Here is a 23,204-nt window from a genome sequence, read left to right as displayed (position 1 = left end):
GAAGCACGTGCAGGGATTGGATGGATTCGGTTTGGACAGGAGAGTCTGGACCAGGTGAGAAATTACATGCAAAAGTCAATCAATTATTGTTGAAATATGCTTTTACTTTTCAGTATGGTTATAAGCAACTTGGCCTGAGGTATTTTGAATGGATCAGTGCTTCTGATCTGGTGAGTTTTTTTTGCATAAGGTGTGTCTCATTAAAAGTTAAGACAGAGCAAATTATCATACATGAAGTCAGACCAATGGTGTCATACAGGAAATCTGTTACTTGTTAAAACGGCACAAAACTGCAAGATCCGACTGCCAAAGCACATAAAAAGGAGTCTGATGAATATTGGCAGCACATTCTTTGGTGAAACAAAATAAATGTGTTTGGAATGAAGAAGAAACAAAATAAATGTGTTTGGATCAGATGGAATTCAGCGTGTTGGACGTGGAACTCGCCAAAACAGTGAATGTGCATCGGCAAATGTGAAACGTGGAAGCGGGAGGATGATGAGGATGATGATGATGAATGTTAACCGGGTAAAGAAGATGACATACAAATATAGTGCTACTGAACGACTGAATGACCAACAGAATTGTATAGATTTGTATCTAAATCAAAGAGAATGAACGCACATGAAAAGATTAATAAAGATTTCAGGATTCACATGCATGTGATCTGGAATCACAGTGGATTAAGAAAATGCTTTCTGACCAGTCACACACACACGGAGAAACTCGGCAGCGCAGTTCACAGATTACTTCAGGAGCAGTTATTCTCTGAGAAAATGAAGAATTAAAACACATCCACCAGGCTAAAAGCAACACTGCTGCCGGGTCCAAAGCCAGAACATTCCTGACTTGTTGATGCCTGACTTCGTGAGATTATACGATATTAATTTATCAGCGATATAAACCGACGGCACTGCGATCACTCAGTTTCACTTTATTACAGCAGAAACGTTTCAGGCTGAACTTCTTCACTGCTCTTCTCTTAGTTTACATTTTCCATCCAGTTGTTTTGACGCTGAATCTCTCTTGTGTGTGTGATTTGTGTTGGAATATTAATTAATCACCGTGACGGTACGAGTAGTTCTGCGTTCCATAAATTCATGTTTCTGCAGTTCTGTCAGATGTGATCATGAACCTCATTATTCCGGATCAACCCTCGTGGAGCGAAACGGACTTGGAACAAGTCAAGAATAAAAACATCCTTCAAAGCCTCAGTGACCAGGATTTATGTCATTAAGTCAAAAAGATCGTTCTAAATTAATTTCTCATCTCCTCTCTACTGAAGCTCTGCGCTGAACCTGCCCACCAATCACCATCGTTTAAGAATTGAGGTTCAATTTCCAAGAGATGTGATTGGTCAGGAGGCGGAGCTCTGACCTCTTATCGAGAACGTCACCTGCTTCGAAGCAGGTTAGACATTCAGCGTAAGTTACCATGGTGATTTATCCTGGTGAGAAGTGAGCGAGCGTCGTAGTATGGAAAACCAGAGTTAATCCTTGAAGTTATCAGGTGAAACACATCAGGGCAGGGAACAGCAATCTGGCATGGGGAGGAGAAAACAAAGAGCTTGAAACCAGAGACAGAATGAAAATCTCTAAATAACACAAGAAAATAAATGTGAACCGCAACAGTTGTTATATTGGTTCATTGAGGATACAAACTCTGCAGCACGCTCTCTCAATTATGGTTGTAAAAAGTCTTCAGTATTGGCCTTTGTTATTGGTTGTAACAAATCAAATCAAATCAAATCAAATCAAATTAAATCAAATCAAATTAAACTTTATTTGTATAGAACTTTTCATACAAGTGTTGTAGCACAAACTGTTTCACATACTACAAAAGGAGAAATAAAACACACGTGCACAAAACCACATGATCACACACACCCACACACACCCACACACACACACACACACACACACACACACACACACACACACACACACACACACACCCACACCCAACCCCAACAGCCTGTATCAAAATATAAAAACGGATGTAAGAATTGCGGGGCACAGATGATCCAGGAGAGAAAACACCATCCTAGGGGGCCGACCACATGGAGAGGAGCCACAGCTTACAGCTATGGGGGGGCCCCGGCACTGAGGACCGCCCCGACCCAGCCGGTCAGGAGCCCACACCACGGTCAGTGAACCACAGTGCAGAGCTCCAATCACCATGGCCAGAACGGTCCCCAGGATGGCGCCCCTCACAGGCAGATCAGACTCAACTCACGTTGCGGAGGGCCCCCGTGAGGAGACACTGGGTTAAAATAAAGAAGAGCTTATAACATGAATCAATACATGGAAATTGAGCTAAAACATTGGCTACATCAGAAAGATAAGAAACATAAAAAGTAAGTAAAATAATCAACTAATTAAAAATAGATAGGAGCTTATAAAATATATTGAATCATTGGCAATTGAAAAAGGGGGTTTTGATCCTGCTTTTAAAAACACCAACAGTGTTTTTAAAACACAGGCCCTGAGGCCCCCCGGCAGACTGTTCCAGAAACATGGGCCGGAGTGACAGAACGAGGCCTCACCATAGGTCCTGGTCCTGCCACTAGGAACCTTTAACAGGCCGTTGCCAGAGGACCCATATTGTAAAAGCAGGTCAGAAAGATAAGAAAGCCTAAGACCATTAAGGCATTTAAAAACTAATAATAAAATGTTAGAATCAATCCTGAAACACACGTGGAGCCAATGCAGAGACCTGAAAATAGGTGTAATGTGTTAACGTCTTCTGGTCTTCATCAGCCCTCGTGCTGCTGAATTCTGGAGCAGCAGAAGGCTGATAGTTTTATGTGGAACACCAGAATCACAGCATTACAATAATCTAATCGACTGGAGATAAACTCTGTTTAATTTGTAACTCCTCCCCCAAAACCTTGTTATTAGATTAACCCAATTAAACAGTTGCTCATTTTTGATTCTCTGAATAAACTTTGGTTTAAACTCACCAATCACAGACGACTATGATGAGCTCCTGACCTCTCATCACATCTCTTGACATTCATGAGTTCACAGATGAGACCGGACGGAAGGATTCCATCAAAAAGAACCAAATATGTTACAACTGCAGACTCAACGCTGTTGAGAAACACTCTTGGGACTGATTGGAGCAGCTTTACAGCAGAATGTTAGTTCACTACAGAGAAAACAGTCCTGTGTATGTCCTCATTATCAGACGACCAGCGCTGCTCTGTGGACATACGGAAGGACCAACATTATGCTGCTTACTAGCAATTTGGCAAAAGTGCATCTGAGGAGCTGCTCAGAAGCAACGCAACGATAATGTAACAAGTAGTGTACAAATGAGTTTGGGAGAAACAAAGGAAGTAATTTTTCTTGTGTCTGCAGTATCAAGCAGCACAAAGAGAACTTCAGGCATGCAGTGTTAAGCAGAGGTGAAACGTGGTTCATCCAAAAGCCAGAGTGAGGAAAAAAAAACACAACTAAAACCTTGATATTAAAGATGTTTTGAACGTGGAATCCGTCTGTGCTGTTCTTTTGTACTATTTTTTATTCTAAGTTTGGATTTGAGACAATGTCCTTCTCTTTTCTTTTTGCCTGCACTGGGAAAACCTCCTCAACTGCAGATTTAATGACATTCAGATCCCTCATTTACTCGCCTTGTTAGAGTGTGATGCTTCAACATCCAATAAAATGTCACCAAGAAGCAGAATTGGTGAAAATTATGGATGTTCCATGAGCTCAATGCTCAAAGTTTAAGCCCATTTGTTTGACAGAGTTTCAACACTTTTCGTCAAGATAGAAAAACATGTCTGTGTTTAGGCCCAGTGGGTAGAGCAGGTCGTCTTTCAGTTGCAAGGTCGCATGTTCGATCAGTCAACTTGAACGGCTGTTATCACCATTTGTGAATGAGATTAGCAATAACAAAGGGCTGAAATAACTTAAGTTGATTACCTACATTGGGTTATTTACTCAGGCCCAGTTAGCGCAACAACATTTTCTAGTGAAAACGGCAAACTTTCATTGGCATCCATTTACTCGAAAACACGGGGGGGGGGGGGGGGGGGGGGGGGATCTTAACTTGTTGAAAATGCTCCGGAAGCAGGGGGAAAATAAACTTTTTGAAAATGCTCTGAATCCGTCTCCATGGAAATGGGGGAAAATGTAACATTTCGAAAATGAACAGCGGAAAATACAACTCCTCCTGCGCGTGCACACCACAGCCATTGTAAATAATTATCCTGCACATGCTCAGATGGGGAATAAGAACAACGTTTTCCTCCAGAGTGTCATGACTCCCAGTCCACATTCTCCTGGGACTTGGTAGTTTTAGAGTTGACAGTCACTGTAATAACAATCCAACTTGGTCGTCTGTCCACTAGAATGTCCGTGTTCTCCCACTGTTAGTGTTTATGGTGGATTGTTCTCTGTGTTCATGTGAGTTTTGTTTCATTACAAAAACAACCAACAGCACCAACTCGTGGCCTGGCATGCCAACTACACGCTTTTTGACTATTCCCGTGAAAACCAACATAGTTTTCAAAACGTCAAAAATAGTTTTTTCGTTTTCACTTGAATTGTTGTCGACGAGGGTCTTAATTACATTACTTGCATGCAACTTAACATTAATACTGAACATGATCAACGTGTGTTTCACCTAAATGTTGAACTGTTTCAGGACGGTTTGGTTCATGTGAGTTTAGGAGAGAAAAACCTCTTACTACATGTAATAACTGTTATTATACATGGTTGACCCACTGTAGAAAGTCATTCTGTCATTCTACCTCAACAAACCTGAAAGCAAAAAAAACTGTTCTGCCTTGTCACATTAACCTTGGTGGGCTTTTCCAAGGCCACCGCAGCGTTAATGTGTGGTTCGGTGTGAAGCGGCGTGCAGCAGCTCCAGGATCGCCACAGCCCTCATAGCAGACACACACAGAGGGGTAGAAACCCAGCCCGTTCTCTACAGCCTTCCTGGCTTTGTGTAATTCCTCACCACAAATTTATGAAAGCCCGTGTTAATTAGTGGTGAATGGGCCCATAAATGTAAACCGCCGACTTCTTAAAGACGCTTCACAGCTCTTCGCTAATGTGTTTAATCCAAGCTGCATTGTCGAACGCGCCATAAAACTCTGCCGAGACAGCAGATCGCTGATCACCAACCAGAGCTCAGCAAATAGAAAACTGAATTCAGTGGCCCGAGGAAAAGAGTTTGAGGGTTTGAACTCCGGGACATGCCAGCTTACACACCTGCTTCCGGGCAGCATGGCTGACCTGAGCACACAACCAGAAAGAGCCAGTTGGTGGCTCTGGGCTGAGGCCAACAACTCCTCAAAGAACACTGCTTCTTTTCCAAACGCTGGAGAGTCTCAGCAGAGCGATCGTGTTACTGCGCATGGCTCGTGTTGGTAGAGCAGGTTGTCTTACAATCTAAAGGTTAGTAGTTCAATCCCAGCTAATGAACACTGAGTAACTCCCAGAAGAGAAACTGAGATTACCTTCCATTGTTATTATTGTGTGTGTCTGTTCTTGTAATTCACTCTTTTGTGAGGCCCAACAGCAGTGGTTTAATGAAATAGAAATGGCAACTACTAGTTGCCCAACATGGCAACTACACTGTTTCCAGTGTTTCTGCTGTCTCCATGTAATTTGACAATGTTTTCAAAACATTGCTGTGTGAATGTGAAGCTTTTGTGAAATGAAAACACAAAAAGGTTGTTGTGTAAGCGGGGTCTGAATGGGAGTCTGGGCTTTGGGTCTTTTCTGTGTGGAATTTACACGTTCTAGCTGAGCTCACGAGGTTTTTCTCCAGGTACTCTGATTTCCTTGAAGGACCTGCCACTCTTAGGTCGGTTATCCCAGTGCTGAACTCTTGGAGGATTTCAAACGTTGTTTTCGACATGGCCTGGTGACGTAAGCATAAACAATGTTCATCATTTCTACAACTCCAAAAGATTCTTAGACAATTTGAAAGACTCGTACCTACAGTAAGGGCCACTTTGTCTCTCGCTGTTGTTTTCATTCACAGAGACTAAATAGTCCCAACATCACTTAAACTTTTTTTTTTTTATCAAATTTTTCCTAAATGTCCTTTTGCAGGACAGCCTCATAATTTTCCATTCAGGAAGTCATCTACGGTCACATTTCAATAAAGCTGATAATGGGAGTCAGTAACATTTGTGGCGCTGGATGCCCGTGGAGCCGTCAGCTTCGCGAACAGAATCCCAGAGCTTCAAAACGCGGGGCAGAAGAAAACCAGCAGGTCCAGCCTCTTTGTTGCTTTTCTTCTCAGACACCGTCGGTCCTCTGACAGGAGGTCTGTTAATCACAGTCAATTAGCTCTTAAAGCTCTGGGGAGAAAACGCAAGGGGGAAAAAAACAAGCAACCGATGCTGTTTAGCGACGGTTGCTGCTCTGCATTAGCTGCACTTTGTACAGGCGTAATTGCTATCAGTCAGTCGAGACATGTCCGACCCTGCATGTGCCGTCACACGGGACTTACAGGCTTTCATGTTTAATCACAGCTTTCACCAAAGACTAATTGTAGCTGAAGGTAGAAAATACTGAGGGGCGCTGACAGCGAGGATTAATGCTGACTTCTCTAATATAACCTTTCCTCCTTGCTCTGTCATACTGGGTGGGTGTCACCTGCAAGACCTCCACACCCTGACGGACGGGAGCCATGTTAGGAGAGCCAATGGAAAGGTTGACGACCGTGCCAGTGGGGGTTAAGACTGTGGGTGTTGATTGAGATTACACGTCATGCATGTGCACATTTGAAACATGGAAAAAGTCTGCACGTATGGGCCGAGTCTCTAAAAGTGACTCCAGGTCGACTGGAGAACAGTGGAAGACCTTCCAGTCTCCACCCTAAATCAAAGATAATCGATCATTTAGCGTTGGAAAGGATTCTCCACCTCGGATTCACCTCATGAACGCAGAGTCCCAGAGTCTGGGAGAAGCTTCAGTGGAACGCCATCTGAACTTCATCACAGCGCATTGATCTCGCTCACAGAACAGATTTCGCTTGGCATGCGCGAAGACGACAACATGTTCAATGTGTTGGAGAAGCGTTGCGGGCCAGACACCTTTGAAGTGGATGGTGGACAGATTTGAATCAGCTTTTGCTCAAAACGGCTCCAGTCTTTGAACGTCCATCCATCTTTCATACGCCCTTCATCCCAGTTAGCGCCGCTGCAAGCTGGAACCTGCTCCAGGTGACTGTGGGTAAAAGGCAGGGCATACGCCCTGGACGGGTTGGCAGGCTGTCGTCAGTAAAGCTACCACACACATATACACATACACATACACATACACATATACACATACACAGGCAATCAGAGCAGCTTTGATCATGACGAGGGTCGAATAATTCCGTTGTGTCAAAGAGAATGACTGCTGGATTGTTCAACAATGACTGAAATTATTGAATCAAACTGCATGCCACTGTACAGTACATTAATTATGGAATGGTTGTAATTGATGCTGGATTCAAGTGTGGTAAAGGGACCTTCCTTGCATCTTTACCTTTACCATTTATACTGTTGCCACACAAGCCAGGCAGCACAGTGGTGCAATGACTAATGATCTGGCCTCAGGATAAGGTCAATATCAGGCTGGAATTGATGTGAATCTGACTGTGGGGACCAGTCCAGGGATGCACCGGACGTGAACATTTTACAGTTTATAACAATCATGATAGAAGATAATTGGCGTTATAGGCCCCATTTACAGGACAGCATTTCTGGTGAAAAACGCAAAGTGTCTCGAGGTTTCGTTTTTAGAATAGTTGTGCATTTAAATGGCAATGTTTTCAAAAAAGATGTCAGTTTCCATGGAAAAACGATGAAACCAATTTAGTTAGCATTTCAGACCACGAGTTGGCGCTGTTCATTTGTGATAAAACCACGCACACATGCAGCCGAGAACAACACACGGTAATCAATAACAATAAAAGAACACAGACCTTTTTATGGACCAGGTTGGATTGTTATTACAGTGACTGTCAACTATAAAACTACCAAGTCCAAGGAGAATATGGACACTCTGGAGGAAACATTGTTCTGATTGTCCATCTATTCCTGCACAGTTACTTATATATGTTTTGGCATCGAGTAGCTACAGAGTTTCCTACCATGCCATGTCACGTGTACTGGGATGACAATAAAGAATCTTTTCCATAGCGGCGGAGCCTTAGTTTTTAAAAAGTTCAATTTTCAGTGGCTCCAAGCGCTGTTGTCATGGAAACAGATGCCTAAAATACAATGAAAGTTTTCCCTTGAAATCATTGTGGCGTAAACAGGGCCATAATGTTATGGCTGATTGGCGACTTTGCAAAGTGTTACTCAGTGTAGAAAAGTGTTGTATAGAGAGTGAACGGATACTTTCCGGCTGATTGGAATCAGAGGTTTTCTGACGCAACAATCAGTGATACGTGTTGTTTCCTTTCTTGTCTTTCTCGATTATCTAACCTCGATTGGTCGATATAAATGTTCTCAAACTTTTGAGCTGAAACAGAGTTTTTCCTCCCCACAGTCACCTAAACATGCTCATAGAAGATTTCTTTTTCTCTATAAAGTCGATATACATGTCTACTTCTGCTGTGCAATATGATAATGAGTGGTTTATGTAATAATAAATAAAATATAATAATAATAATAATAATAAAATGATCTGATTTGAATGTTATTTTTAAGTTTTGTAGCTGAAGATCCAAGTTTCCTCCATTGTCCTCAAGTGCTTCTTTATCTTCCTGCAGAGTTCATCGAGTTCACACTTATTATAAAAGTCAAAGAAGCTGTTCACTTCGCTCGGCTCTGCTTCAGTATGTTTCTATATCAGGTTTGTAGACTTCAGAATACAATAACTTCTCTTCTGCAGGATCACGTGCTTCTTTAACGGATGTGTTCATTAAGGGGTTTTGGAAACGTCGCTGTGGTAAATGGATGAACACATTGTGACTTTAATGCAGATCAGATCACTTTCTAGAACCAGGAACATTTCATGAATATTGCGGTCATCTATTTGGCTTATTATCTTCAAAGTCTGGCTGGTTTTGGTCCTTAAATGCTTATAAGGTCCACCATATGAGATTAGAAGACGATAAACGTCCATTAAAACAGAATAAACTGTTAAAGAAACATGAAATCAAGACAGAAGAATGAGAAACACGTATAGAAAGTAATTTACACAGACCATTATGGTTTTACATGAATAATAATGTGAATTCTGAGTGTGTTAGATCATTTAATGGGAGGACGATGCTCTATAAGCTGGATGGTTGGGAAATCGTAACTGAATTTGTCTTTTGTAAAAGGAGCAGTTTGTCCCAGGGCCTTCACATCCTGTCCCTGTATCTGGATGATGTGAGGAAAACAACAATAGTGTGTGTGTGTGTGTGTGTGTGTGTGTGTGTGTGTGTGTGTGTGTGTGTGTGTGTGTGTGTGTGTGTGTGTGTGTGTGTGTGTGTGTGTGTGTGTGTGTGTGTGTGTGTGCGCGTGCAGGTATCAGCGTGCTGACGTGATCTCTGCGGTCTACACGCTGCTGTCAGTGTTGTGTGGAGGAGAGCCGCAGCAGCATGATTTAAGATCGACCTGTCAGCAGCCAGACAGGCCGACTGCGGACAAGAATGCAGCTCCGCGCCGCCAACCACGGTGCACGTGCACGCGCACACATCGCTGGCTTATGCAAATGCAGCACTATCTCACACGCACGTGGCGATGGTTCTGAAGGCCCGAGGCGAGGCGCAGTAAAGAGGAGCAGAAAGATATTCACAACACTCACTTATCAGCTAATGACAATCACACAGGAGGGATGAAGTGGAGCCAGGCGACGGATGCAGAGAAAATAAAGACGTCCGTCACAGACGGAGCTTAGCGGGTGTCGGTCGGGGCTCGGGAGGCTAATCGCAGTGCGTGTCGAGTCAGGCTGGAATGCAGGGAAACTATTTTCTTTTCAAATCGTCGAGCGGTTTGTTGAAGAGGCTGCAGAGAAGAGGTGCCAAGCGGGCGAGCTGCCAGCGTGTGCAGAGGGAAACAGATTGCAGCTTTTTTGGCATTCCACACGTACTCAACAGGCTTTAGGAGGCTAATGCAAAGCTCATACGCAGAGGTGGGAAGATGAAATGCTGCAGGACATGGACAGTACACGAACCGTGCTGAGAAGCCCGGTGCCACAGACGCTGGTTTGGTCTTTTCTCCGAGGTGATCCAGCATCCGGAGCGCTTCTCTAAGTGTTTCAGGACCGACTGCCGACCGCCACACTGACCTGCCGCCATTCGCTCACTTCTCATTGTGGCGCCTATTCTGGAGCTCAGTTTCAAAGAAAAAACAGGAAACAGGAGGAATAAATCTTGCATTTTCAGTTCTTGGTCTTCAGGTAATTTTCATTCCCAAATGTGTTAGAAAATGTCTGATCACATGACTTCTAATCCGGGAGATATTAAAATGTTGGAGTTTGAGCTCTTTAACCACCCAAGTGTTCACACTGCAGGAGATTCGTTCCACTCATAACTATAATTAATTACAATTTAGGATAATATAATGCCAAACATCCTAATGGTTTTCACATTATTTGATATCATTAGCAGCTCTTTGGATCCACAGTCAGTAAAGAAATTTAACTCTTCTTATTCAGATGCTTTTAATTCAAAGTATCTGTTGAACTTTCATAGTTTGTGCTTCTTTTTGCACTAAAGCTGATTTTACGATTCTTATGTCACTTATTTGCTTTATCTGTCGCGATTCAGAACACCAGTAACTCTACCTTAAACAGCTCAATAAATATGTTTGACCTTCCTCCATTGGTCTTCATCTAAACATTTAAAGGGCGAGACAGAAAACCTCTGAACCAACTTTCCGCCATCCTGTTCTGGACTATTTTTCTGTTGTTTCTGAACCGTGACATTATTTATTCTGCCGTCCCCGAAAGCCTCTCGTGCCACAGCAATACACCACATGTAACTGTCGTTTTCTCACCTGTCCGGAGAAAGACGTCGACTCAAAATCGATCAGTCGATCTGGTGAAACGAGCCTGAAGAACAGAGGACTGAACTTTGAATGGAAGCCACGTAACCAATAAGAATTTATTGTCACAAGCACAATTTGTTACACAAAAATAATGGGTCACATTTACACAATTTATACAGGTCTAGAGAACTCAATGTACAATTAACCGACTAACTAAATACCGATAGTTAAATACGCACTCACGTAGCACACAATATCATTAAAACCTACACAAAAAATGTACTGTGTGAAAGTAACACGAGTCGAAAATCACATTATTTACAAGGAAGGAAACGAAAAGAAAAACATTGATTCGAGATCTTTAGCAAAAGGACTCTGATGTCTGAAGGTTCTCCGTCTGTCTCAGAGACATTATACAATCTATCATGTAAAAGCTCCCCCGCTACAAAGTAGTATTCAGTCTCTTATTGGCTTTAAAAGGTTACAAAGTAATAAAGTCAAGTAGCGAGAGCCGAAGAACACCAAATACACCGGTAAATACTGCGAATTTGCTTGGACGGTATGGCGGTTTTTTCCCTTTTTAAAGCAGGCTGGTGTGATTAGCAGTTAGCTTCATGAAGTGCACTTTAAGCCTTTAGCTTAGCAACTGTCAGCAATGAGTTTTTTTTTTTTTTGTTGTTTATACATAGAATCCTTCTACACTCGCTTTTTTTTTTTTTTTTCTTTTTCCTTTTTCTTTTCTATAGCTCAGGGCTTCACTACATATAGGTTACACATAAGTTGGATGGCGAGGACAGCGGTGAGTGAGATGAGCGGCTCAGCGGTTTGCGGACGTCCTCGAGGGAAGATCTCAGGAAAGTTTTTTTCCAATCTACAGCCACAATGACTCCACTGCCGTCTGCGGACATGTTTCCACTTAAGATTCGAGCAGGGTTCTACGATTTCTTCATGAGGATGCTGTACAAAGTTTGTGACCACGTATTCAACTCGACCGCCTCATTATGCGAAACTATCTTGGGTCTGATTGACTCGAATGTCGATCATGTTGCTGCAAAAGTTTAGTTCTTAACTAGTTTAGCTAAGGCCCCGTTTACGTGACAATGTTTCAGGTGAAAAAGCAGCGTTATTGAGTTTTCGTCTCACGGAAACCGCAGAAAAAATGAAAATGTGTAGTATTCATGTTGGGCCACTCGGGGGCGCTCTCGGTTTGTTTTTGTAATGAAATCACACACACAGATGCGCGCAGAGAACAAAACACTTAAAACATTAACAATGGTTAGTTAATGGAAAAGTTGCGTTTTCAAAAAGTTCCACTTTACCACGCTAATAGTTCTGCTGGTTTCACACCAACCCGGTTCTGCCCGTGCTGGTTCAACAACTGGTTTCCCACGTATTCCTGCTCATTGGTGTTGAATCAAGGTTCGGCCTTAATTTAACACCAAGACAGAAAGTCTGGGTTTTGTTCAATTTTACGGTTGAAGAAGTGTAACAAGTGCAATCACTTCAAGCTTCTGCTCATTTTCCCTACTTGAAACTTGAATATGTAATGCCTGGCAATTCTTCAATATTACAGTTGTAAGAGTTAAGAGAAGTTTGCAGGCCAATGCTTGCGAGTGGCGATATAACAGGATTAAAAAGAGTTAAACACCTGCAAGATCTGAGTGTGCAGTTTTGAAGTAGATGTTATTTTAGTTCATATTATTAGCATGGATGAGGATCTGCCATCTTTGTCATTTAAAAGCAGAGTGTCACACAGAAACAGTGTATTTGTTGCGGTCTCCAGTCCTGATCGCCAGCTGTCACTTACGCAATTTTATTTTCTTCCATCGCAAAACAATTGGAATGATTTCTTTTGGAAATCCTTCTCTGAACAGCCAGAATTATCCGCAACCAGCTCTTCTCCCCACTCCTTTCATATGACTGGTCATCTCTGGTCATATTCAAAGATATTTAAGACATTTAGATTTAGATATTTCGAGCTACAGCACAAAGACGTCGGACACGTGGCTGTTTCTCAGCTGCAGGTGGAATAAAAGCCGCAGAGGCGCCGTGAAAACGTGGTCACAAACTCCCAAGTCTCTTGTTTACTGCAACTGATAAATGCACAGCAGCATGCAACGTGATGTAATCTGATTCAAGTGTTTTCAGCATCGTATTCAAAGAGCTCATTTCGAATCAACTTCCAGTCAGGCCGGACGAATTCCACTGCAGATAAGCCGTGATGAAATACCACCGCGGTTCGTTCTCTTTTCAGTGAAATCAAACCTGGAGATAGAAGAAGTACAGTACGAAGAAGAAGAAGAAGAAGGAGACGAAGTTGCAGAGGCTGCAAGTGTTCGGCGTAATTAATTCAAGTTTCCCGACACTCCTGATAAAAAGCGCCTCGTTTCGTACCATCAGCGCCTTGTTGTGAGAGCGGGAATACTTTTAAATAAATGCTCAGTTTCTTCTCCGAATTGGCGGGAAAAACGTGAGGAGGAATCGTGGATGTGGCTGCTCGTGAATTTTGAAGAACACTTCTCACATCTCTGTGGACTCGAGATCTCTTTGCAGCCAGTGAGAGTGTGTGTTTTTTGTGTGTGTATGTGTGTGTGTGTGTGTGTGTGTGTGTGTGTGCCTCACATTCACTGTGCTGCACGTGGTTGTGTGTGTTGATGATCCAGCTATACAGAAAATCCAGACAGATCATGAGAGATAAATGCAAACATCAGTCCAGTTCTGAGACATGGCAGAGGAGGAGGGAGGGGGCGGGGTGGTGGAGGGGGCGGGGTTACTCGGAGAATGGCGGGAACATGCCGAGGTCGGCGAAGTCCTCGATGTTGTAGTTGGCCGTCCCCTGGGTGGGATCCCCGGCCATGGGGAGCATGTCCTGCAGAGATACAGGGAGGAGAGGTCAGAGGTCAAGGGTCTCTGTCTCTCACACGCACGCACGCGCACGCACGCACGCGCACGCACGCACGCGCACACAGAGTGGGCGAGCGTGTCTCACCTGGAAGACTTCTGTCTGGCTGGGGTTGGGGTGTGTGTGCTGCTCCCCGGCCTGCTGCGAGTGGTGCTGGTTCTGCCACTGGGACCAGACCTCGCTGGGACGACCCTGGAACTGAGCTCCGCTCTGACTGCTCTCCCCCGACACGTCTGCAAGCACACACACTTCCAGATTAACGCACGCACCTGCACGGGGTGCGCCCGACCGGTTCAAACGCAGCATCACTGGTCCACAGATCCCCGCACGACCACGTGGACAGACACTGTCGTCCTCAGTGTGATCGTCTCTCGATAACGGAGGAGGAATTAAAAGCTTTAACGTGACTGTTGCTTCACACTCACAGAACCCGTTTACACGACGTTTCAAGCGAAATGCACTGATTTTTCGTCTCAGAAAAGATTCACGTTTATGCTGAGACGTTTTGAAAGCGATGTCCGTTTCCACGGCAACGGCAGACACTATTTAGTTTTCCTGTTGGGCCACCAGATGACACCGTTTGTTGTCTTTGTAATGAAACCACACACACACTTGCAGAGAACAACTTTATTCTTATTTTTTTTAATGGTATCTGCAATTGTATCTAACCTTTATGAGTGACGGTTGCTTGTTGGCATGTCTGACGTGTTCGATGTCAACTGTGCGCTCATTGAAGCGAGTGACTGTTTACATCCTCCGTCCTTCATTCTCATCTAGAAGAAGAGCTCCGCTCTCATCTGAAAGACGTCCTGTTGTTTCTCAACGTTTTAGCCTCAAATATTGATGTGATTGTGTGTCCTCCTGTTACATCTTCAATCCGAGTGTGACTATAGTGTTCCAGTAAATCCTTCCGCCTCTGATAAGTATATAATATAATACACATGGAAGTTTCTTCATCTTGTTCAATATATGTGGACGTCTGTCCCTCGAGCCCAATGGGTTAACTCGAGTGTTTCTCACTGAAATGACAAAAAAAAAAAAAAAAAAAACCTCCTCTGTCTGACCTACAACACCGAGCGGCTCCACAGAACTGTCAGCTGCTAATATGAATATGAAGAGGTGCACACAGCAGACTGATAAGCTGCCGGAGCATTCACAACAAGAAGCTTGTCTCATCGCCATGCAAATACAAGCAGGGAGGGAGAGAGAGAGAGAGAGAGAGAGAGAGAGAGAGAGAGAGAGAGAGAGAGAGAGAGAGAGAGAGAGAGAGAGAGAGAGAGAGAGAAAGAAAGAAAGTGCACATTAATTAAAAAAAAAAGGGGTGGGGGGGTAATCAAACAAAACCGAAGCAGGCTGGTTGAGAATACATGAAGTGGAATGGAAGCGAGATAAGAAACAACAGCTCTACATGAATAAATGCTGATTAACGCAGGGGATGAATGGGAGTGAATGAGACTCGCAACGTTCAACAGACTGGGGTGGGGGAGGGGGGGTGGGGTGTCGAGTGCACAAAAACACCCCAAAACTAACAAATAGGACATGTGAACTAGAAAAAACAGGCATCAGAGAACTAGGAATCCATTTGTTGTCCAGCATCCACGAGCAAACTGAGGCTGTGGTTACACGATATTTCACATTTCTGTTTCAGAAAAGTTTCACAAAAGCTGCTAAAGACCCAAGATAAAAAATACATTTTTTTTTTTTACCAGATGTCACTTAAATTCCAGAAAATACGGTAGTCTTTGAACCACCTCTTCATGTCTTCACCGACCAGAAACACGCAGCCGTAATCTAATCCCCTAAAAAACAAGATGTTCAATCAAACCAAAGCAATTTAAACGTGGATTCTTACAAACCAAATCAGTCAGAACTTCTCCTCGTCTTCTTGGGGGATTAAAAACTTGCAGCAGAGTGTGTGGGAGGCCGTAGATTTCCAAATGAATGCGTCCTCTGGGGTTTTAGGAGACGCAGGGTTTGTAAGGTCGTCCCACTCCGTGAAATGTGAGACGTCGTGCGAGACGATAAGAGAACCACACGTTTCAAAACGCAGACGTACGAGGACTTCCTCTCTTACAGTCTGGAACCTTCTTCCACTTCCACTTCTTCTTCTGAGCCGACATGGACTCTGCCGGACCTCTGGCCGTCAGAGATTTGGATCCAAGGCTGACGCTTTCGAGCGTTTGTGAAACTGTTCTTGAACCAGTTCTTTGCTTTGTGAGAGCGGCCATGTGGGAACTCTGTTTCTACGAAGGCAACCATGAGAGAAGTCGTACCTCTCACAGTAACATGGCGATGGACAGCAGGACTCGATGTTTCGCTGCAGAACAGCATCCACTTCCTTCCCGAAGGCAGTCTGGTGATACGAGTTCTTCAGAAACAGGACGATCATCCATAAAATGACAGAAAGAGCGCGAAAGTGTTCTTCCAAGTGTTCTGTCGTGAAGATGTCATGATCACGCACAGATTTCTGGCGCTTTAAGCAATGGACAAGGAAAAGAAAACCCGGAATGGTGAGACGATGGTGAAGCTCTACCGACATTAACTTCTGCAACAGTTTGAAATGCAGCACTCGTCCGTTACATTCGTCATCTTCATCTTCAGTTTTAGAGATGCAGGGAACACAGTTGTCCTTCAATCCCAATTTGATCTCAGTTACGTCCTCACGTTTACCATTTCTCTGGTTGGTTCTCTGCGTTCTGTCTGACTTCCCGCTTTTACGAATGCAGACGATGGACATGTCAAAACACTTTGTAATCATAATTTCCCAATTTTGGAAACACAATAACACATTTTCACTACATGCAGCTGGTACATTATCAGGGCACTTTGTTCACCCACATGGGCAAGTTCTTTTCATGTATTTACACTAAAGTTCTACCGAATGTCTCGTCCAAAGTACACATGCTTCCTGAATGGTGCTTTTGAAAATGAATTTATCGTAGAATCATTGTCGGTGAATTTCAATATAATCTGATAAAGATTTTTTTTTTTAGCCTCTTGAACGTTACTGAAATATGTAATGTTACATTTTTTAAATAATCCATGACTTAAACCCCCGTTTACATAGCCATGTTTGTGAAACTTTTCAAATCTCCTCAGTTGGATGACGACTGTTAACCCTTCCCACGAGGGAAAGGTCAATGCTTCATTTCTTTATCCACTGCAGAAACAATTAGGGCTGAAACAACTGATCGATTTAATTCATTAAAATCGATTATTAACTCAACTAACCGAGTCACCGATTAGTAGGTTAATTAAAACATTAATTAAACATTTCTTCACCGTAAGCGGCTCGTTTTCTTTTCAGATTCTCACCAAATGGCAGCAGAGGAAACGTCACACTAAATCCACAAAAAAAAAAAAGACTTGTGACCTGCAAACTTTGCCTTAACGAACCCGCCTGGCACATTTGTTTTTGTCAACATTTGAAATATTTGCAATCAAAAGGAATAGGATCATGTTCATTTCAAAGAGCAATTTACGTTCTGAAGGATATCTACAGCACTTTTTTGAGACGAGGTTTAGACAGCAGATTATATTTGCGTCCGGTTATTGCTCATTAGGCATTAATTAAGCACGCTGCGTTCATTTTGAGCTGTTCTACAGATCCTGTTAGAATGCACAATTCCTATGTTTTTTTTCTTTCCTTCATAAAAATACGTTCTTAAAAACGTCCCTGGGAAATTAAAGGCGAAACAAAAATGTTTGCTTCAAAAAAATAAAGATTAAGTGAATAGTCGTTGCAAAGTATTCCGTTAGGTTCCCAGAAACAATGTTGGTGTTCAAAAGATTGTTTTCTTTTTTCATTTTTAAAACCTGGTGAGTTTAACTGTTCATGTGTCTGAACTTTGACGCTTTCACTCACTGTTACCAATTTAAAGTTCCATTTATTTTGTTGTGAGATTTGTTGGATGTCTGAATCCGTTATGATGATTACGTACCATGAAATGGAACTTTTGCATTATTCAAATGTTTTTTTTTTTTTTTAAGGGAGCCGATGAAAAAGAGCAAATGAGCCGCTTAGAGAAACAATAGCCGTGTGATTGGCGGTGCGGCGATCTGAGGAACACTTAATGAGCGACGCTGCCTCCACATGCATCCGCTACCTGTGTGCACCGAAGAGAAATCTCCGGCCTCAGCGAGCTGGATACCTGGCAACTGGAAGCCACCGTCAGGCTGCGGCGAGCGTCTTTGTCCCTCATTACCCACCCGTAAACGCCCGCGTTTATTACTGGCGAGTGCTAACTGCTTCCTCCTGAGCGCACACTGAAGTGTTGATTACTGCCGGTGTATTGCTGCCGTTTGAATGATGAAGAAGAAGAAGAAGAAAAAAAAAAAAAAAGCTCCTGCCACGTGTTTCTCTACATTTGCTCGCCATATATTGTCTTGTTGTTACTGGAATGTGGCGGCAGAAACAACCGACTTGCTGCTCTGCACAGGAGAGATTTTTTTTTCCAGGTAATCCGGTTGATGGTTGGCGAGTAAACAAACTGCCATTACTGTGGCGTGCTGTGCTAATCAGCACAGAGCTGATTGGAGTTTAACAACGCACGCACGCACGCACGCACGCACGCACGCACGCACGCACGCACGCACACACACACGCACACACACACACACACACACACACACACACACACACACACACACACACTGCTCTAACTGTTTGCTTGAGCTTTGATTAGCTCAAGCACCGCGGCTGCTAATGTTGCTACAGTAATGACCCGGTGACAATATTTTGTTGCTGCATGAGACGCGCTAACTCGCTGTCCTGATTAGCAACAAACACAAACAGTCAGTTTAAAGAAGATATATGTGAGCCAACTTCAGCCCGGCCAGGTGGAGAAACCTCGGCGGGAGAGACGAGCCCACCAAACACCACGACACTCGAATTCTCTTTCAGAGTCAGCGGTCACGTTATATTTCCGCTGTCGAGTAAATGTGGTGACAGATCCTCATGTGAGACGCTTTCAGATGACGATGTCTGCAGCTTCATCAACTCCAAACACTCGCAACACACACGCACATATATAGAATAAATAAGATATAAAATTCTATCCTTTCTCTGTATAAAGCAGCCACAAATGACTTGTGTTGTATTTGATGCTCCAATATTGCCGCCAAACAAATGGTAAAAACGTCAAAGAAAAGACACAACAAAACAATAAGATCATTGTGAGGAGCTTAACTAGCATTGGCCTCAAAGCCATGCTGTCTGGGGGAGCTTGTAAAATCACCCAGAATGCAACAGCTATAGGAGAAGTTTTGTTGGGACATTTTCCCTGTCATTTGCTCCAGAATGTTTCAATAAAATTGGCTTCACGTTGTGATCGCAGTCGTATTTCTGTGTGTTTAAGAGGCAAGGCTCCCAGATTATATCCATATCCGTTTATTTATTTTTTCTTCCGTTGGTTTTCAGGTGTGCAACTCGTCCCGTGCACAAAAAGCACATCAAAACGTGTGGAAAATTTGGGAATGGTGTACAAAGACTTTTGTGAATGATTCGGCAAATTATTTCAGAAAAAAACGTGAAAAACTGCAAAATATTTCCCATTCATAGGGGGATGGGATTTGGGTGAAAATTATGCTTTTGAACATTGAAGGGTACTTTGTCGGCAGTGAGCAGGCACACACACACAATTTCATTTGAAATGTCCTAACCTGTGGTAATTATTTGGTTTTGTGAAGTTAAGGTTATTATGACACTATTTCACCAGTCCGGGCTAATTCATTCGAGAGGCCGTAAAAAGTCAAAAACCATGCATTGGTGGATTATTTCTTATTGTAAAAGAGCTCCTTGATAATAAATCCTACACCAGTGGAGATCCTGATTGTTTCCATTTTGGATGATGGCACATTTTAGAGGGAAACGCATTTGTGGGATGAGCAGCGGAGCTGAGAGCGAGGGGAAAACACTTACAAATTCTGCTTTTTACTCAAAATCATGACTCTGATTCGCACCCGAGTTCAGAATATCTGTACATTTTGTTATCAAAGGGTGGAGAAGGTATGGAGAACGCTTTGCTGACTGCTACACCGACAGAGGCGAACATCGGTAAAATAAAAACAAAAAAGGTGGACTCCGCGAGAAGGGGAGGAAAATAATGAGGGGAGTGACGGGATTACTCCATACAAACATATATATATACATATTCTAAGTTAAAATGTGTTTATGATTATAAGGTTCTCACTCAGCTGTACAAAGAATGAGTTTATATGTACATCTGGAAAACGTGTACACAAGATGTAAATTTGCTGATGGGATGACGTTTTGAAGAATCAATAATAAAAACACAATTTGTCATCACTGGAAGAAACTTCAATGCAGGGAGATGTTGAGTCTCTACACTCACAGGAAACACCTAATATTATATCATATTAAACGTACGTACAAAGTATTAGAACAGTACAGACATCGGCTTAAGGTTTTGGACATTTTACAACTTTTCTCAACATGCTTTTCCTACTTTGGAATCACAGCAAACAGTTTTAAGTTTTCCGCAGTCTGCTCTTTCTCTCTATGACACGTTGAAGCAGACTCACCTGACGAGGTTCGGTTTAAGCAGACAGGAGGAGAGAAACGCTGCAGTATGTAAGAGAAAGTGAATAACAAAAAAAAAAAAAAGAAGAGGCTCACCGAAAGCCGTGCTGCGGTTCGTCAGGCCTGAGTAGGCGTTTCCGCTGGGCGAGGAGGTGGCGGGAGACGACAGGGGGCTGTAAGACGCCGGGTCGGTCTGGTAGCTGTGACCTGAGCCGATCCCGAACGGGCTGGACTGAGCTTTACTGGACTGGAGAGGAAAACACAGGGGGAATTTAACAGAGAGTGCTGCTGGATGAAATAATCAGTAGAAAACGAAGATTGAGCTCAGAGGTGGGACGTCTTATAGCATCGACTCTGTTTGCGATGACAATTTGAGATCTGAGGAGGAATTCGTCTAGGCGCGTCAAAGAAAATAACAATATTCCTCTTTGGATAATAATGAGATGAGAAATTACTAGCGGCTTTTACTTAGAAAGTTCTGGCTCTTGTATGTTGGTGAGATAAGGTAAGATAATCCTGTATTCATCTCTCAACGGAGACATTCACAGTGTTTCAGCAGCAAAGAAGGATATCAGAAGAAAATTAGACAGTGCAAGATTAAATTAGATAAAAATATAAAAAATTTTAAATAGTGTGCAGCAAAAATAGTTCAAAAAGAGCCAGTAACTTAAAGATGTAAGTCGGTAAATCAATTAAAAACTAAAAATACAAATAAGATCAGGTGTGTCTGATTCAATCTCATTGTTTTGGGAAAATTACACCTCTTAAAGAAGAATTGCTGAAATAAAAAGGGTCAGGAAGCATCTGGTAAGAATGTTTAAATCTTACAACATTTATGGTCCATGAGATAAACAACATTTTAATGCATAAACAGCCAGTTTGATGCTTTTCAACAGTATGTTCATGGGTGAAGGATAAAAAAGGATACTTCATTTAATGTGAACTTCTTTAGGACATATTAACACTTTGTTGCATTAAAACAAAGACATATTTAGAGTTCTAGTAATTTATATATTCTAATGTAATTATTTACTGGTCCGGTCCACTTGGGAGCATATTGCACTCTATGTGGGTACATAAGAAGACTTACATGTGTTTGTAAATACATGTGTTTACACAACAAAGTCAAGTACATTTATTTGAGTTCATTTTATAATGTCCAAAATATATCATCTAGAAATATAACTTGATGACGATAACGTTGGCTCCATGTTCAGCACTGTGTACGTGTGTACAAACCAACAATCTGGCCATTTCAAATGTAAAATAATTTTTTTAGAACCATACCTAAGAAAGAAACCTGCTGTTTGTATCTTCAGTGAATGAATATAGAAATATGATGACTATTCTGTCCACTATAGCTATTTTAGACCAGGAAACTGTACAGAAACAGCTAAGAAACCTTTTATTTCCAATAGACCGAGTCATATTTATGCATTACTACATTATTTTAAAGTACTTTTAATGTTACTTCAACAACGTAATACATTATTAAATTACTGGCCATATGTTATTATGATATTGGCTCTTATATATTATTACATTATTGACTTTACAATGTTTGAAATAGCTAAAATGATTAGTCCATCAGCAGTTATTGCATTATTGGTCTATTTACATTATTTGTTGCTACTCTGATACTAAAGACTTGTTGCCTTGTAAAGATAAAGCATTGATACATACGGATCATTTTTACTTTAATGGAGATGACTCGGTTAGTTTGGTGACGTAAATTCTCCCAAATCGGAAGTCGGCTTTCCACCAAAACCTCCACAGAAACATACAGATTCTTTCCTCCGTTGAGCTGCGCACACAGCGGGCCTCCGGACAGTTTCAGAAAAACAATCTTCCAGTAGAAATGCCTCCAGAACAAGTCACCACTTTCCAGAAGTGCACGAGAACATTTCCAATATTGGGCAACAGCACGGTGAGAATGAGCAGCTATCACAAGTGTCCGGGTTCATCGCAGAAACCCTGTAAGCTCAAACTGTCAGCCGTGTTTATGGAGGTGGAAACACATTTTCTGTTGAGATCTGGATCAGTTTAGTGCGATGCAGTCAGAGGTTACTGAACAACAAAGAGCTTGGTGTAGTGAAACGACCCTACGAGAGAGTGCGCGTGTGTGTGTGGAGGACATATTGAGACTGTTTAGAAACACATGCTGGGCACATTCCCCGAGAGGGATTATGAAACAGACTGAAAACACGACAAATCAGACATTTCCGAGTGTGACAGTGGCTGCGGGGAGACGTTGGTACTTTGGGCTCAGCTGCCGCTCTCACCTGTCCAGAGAAGGGCGGGCGGTTTCCTGACCACGCCACCTGGCCCGGGTTGAGCTGTCTGGAGATCTGAGCCAGGTTCTGATTGGACGAGCCCGACGGCTGGATGTCGTTCACACCGGGGACGTGGATCACAGAGGAACTGCTCACACACACAATCACACATAAAGTTAGAGATGAGGCCCAGTCAGACTTCAGTCAGGATCAGAAGACACAGTCACATCAGTAAGATGTACCTGAAGCTTTTGCCTGAGTGTCCCTGCTGGAAGGGAGAACTCTGGGAGTACAGCTGCTGTCCTCCAGCTGTAGAGGACGGAACCATCATCTTCTTATCTCCCGCTACACACACACACACACACACACACACACACACACACACACACACACACACACACACACACACACACACACACACACACACACACACACACACACACACACACACACACACACACACACACACACACACACACACACACACACACACACACACACACACACACACACACACACACACACACACACACCAGAGAAAGAATT

The 23,204-nt window shown here is 42.8% G+C and overlaps 1 protein-coding gene across 2 annotated transcripts in view; it reads right to left on the bottom strand.

Moving 5' to 3' along the window:
- Positions 1-13,522: 13,522 nt before the first annotated feature.
- Positions 13,523-23,204, bottom strand: part of arnt2 (aryl-hydrocarbon receptor nuclear translocator 2) — a 74,731-nt gene continuing 65,049 nt past the window's right edge. For both annotated transcript variants that reach the window (XM_080458330.1, XM_080458331.1), the window contains exons 15-19: positions 22,901-23,003; positions 22,668-22,806; positions 20,482-20,632; positions 13,932-14,077; positions 13,523-13,811 (exon numbers count right to left, since the gene is read on the bottom strand). In XM_080458330.1, the coding sequence (XP_080314456.1) occupies positions 13,713-13,811; positions 13,932-14,077; positions 20,482-20,632; positions 22,668-22,806; positions 22,901-23,003 (638 nt within the window). In that variant the 3' untranslated portion in view covers positions 13,523-13,712. The remainder of the gene's footprint in view (positions 13,812-13,931; positions 14,078-20,481; positions 20,633-22,667; positions 22,807-22,900; positions 23,004-23,204) is intronic.

The sequence above is a fragment of the Lipophrys pholis genome, assembly GCF_963383615.2.
Source record: "Lipophrys pholis genome assembly, chromosome: 2".
NCBI lineage: Eukaryota > Metazoa > Chordata > Actinopteri > Blenniiformes > Blenniidae > Lipophrys > Lipophrys pholis.
The sequence above is the reverse complement of the archived record's forward strand: the minus strand, read 5'-3'. Positions and strand labels throughout refer to the sequence as shown.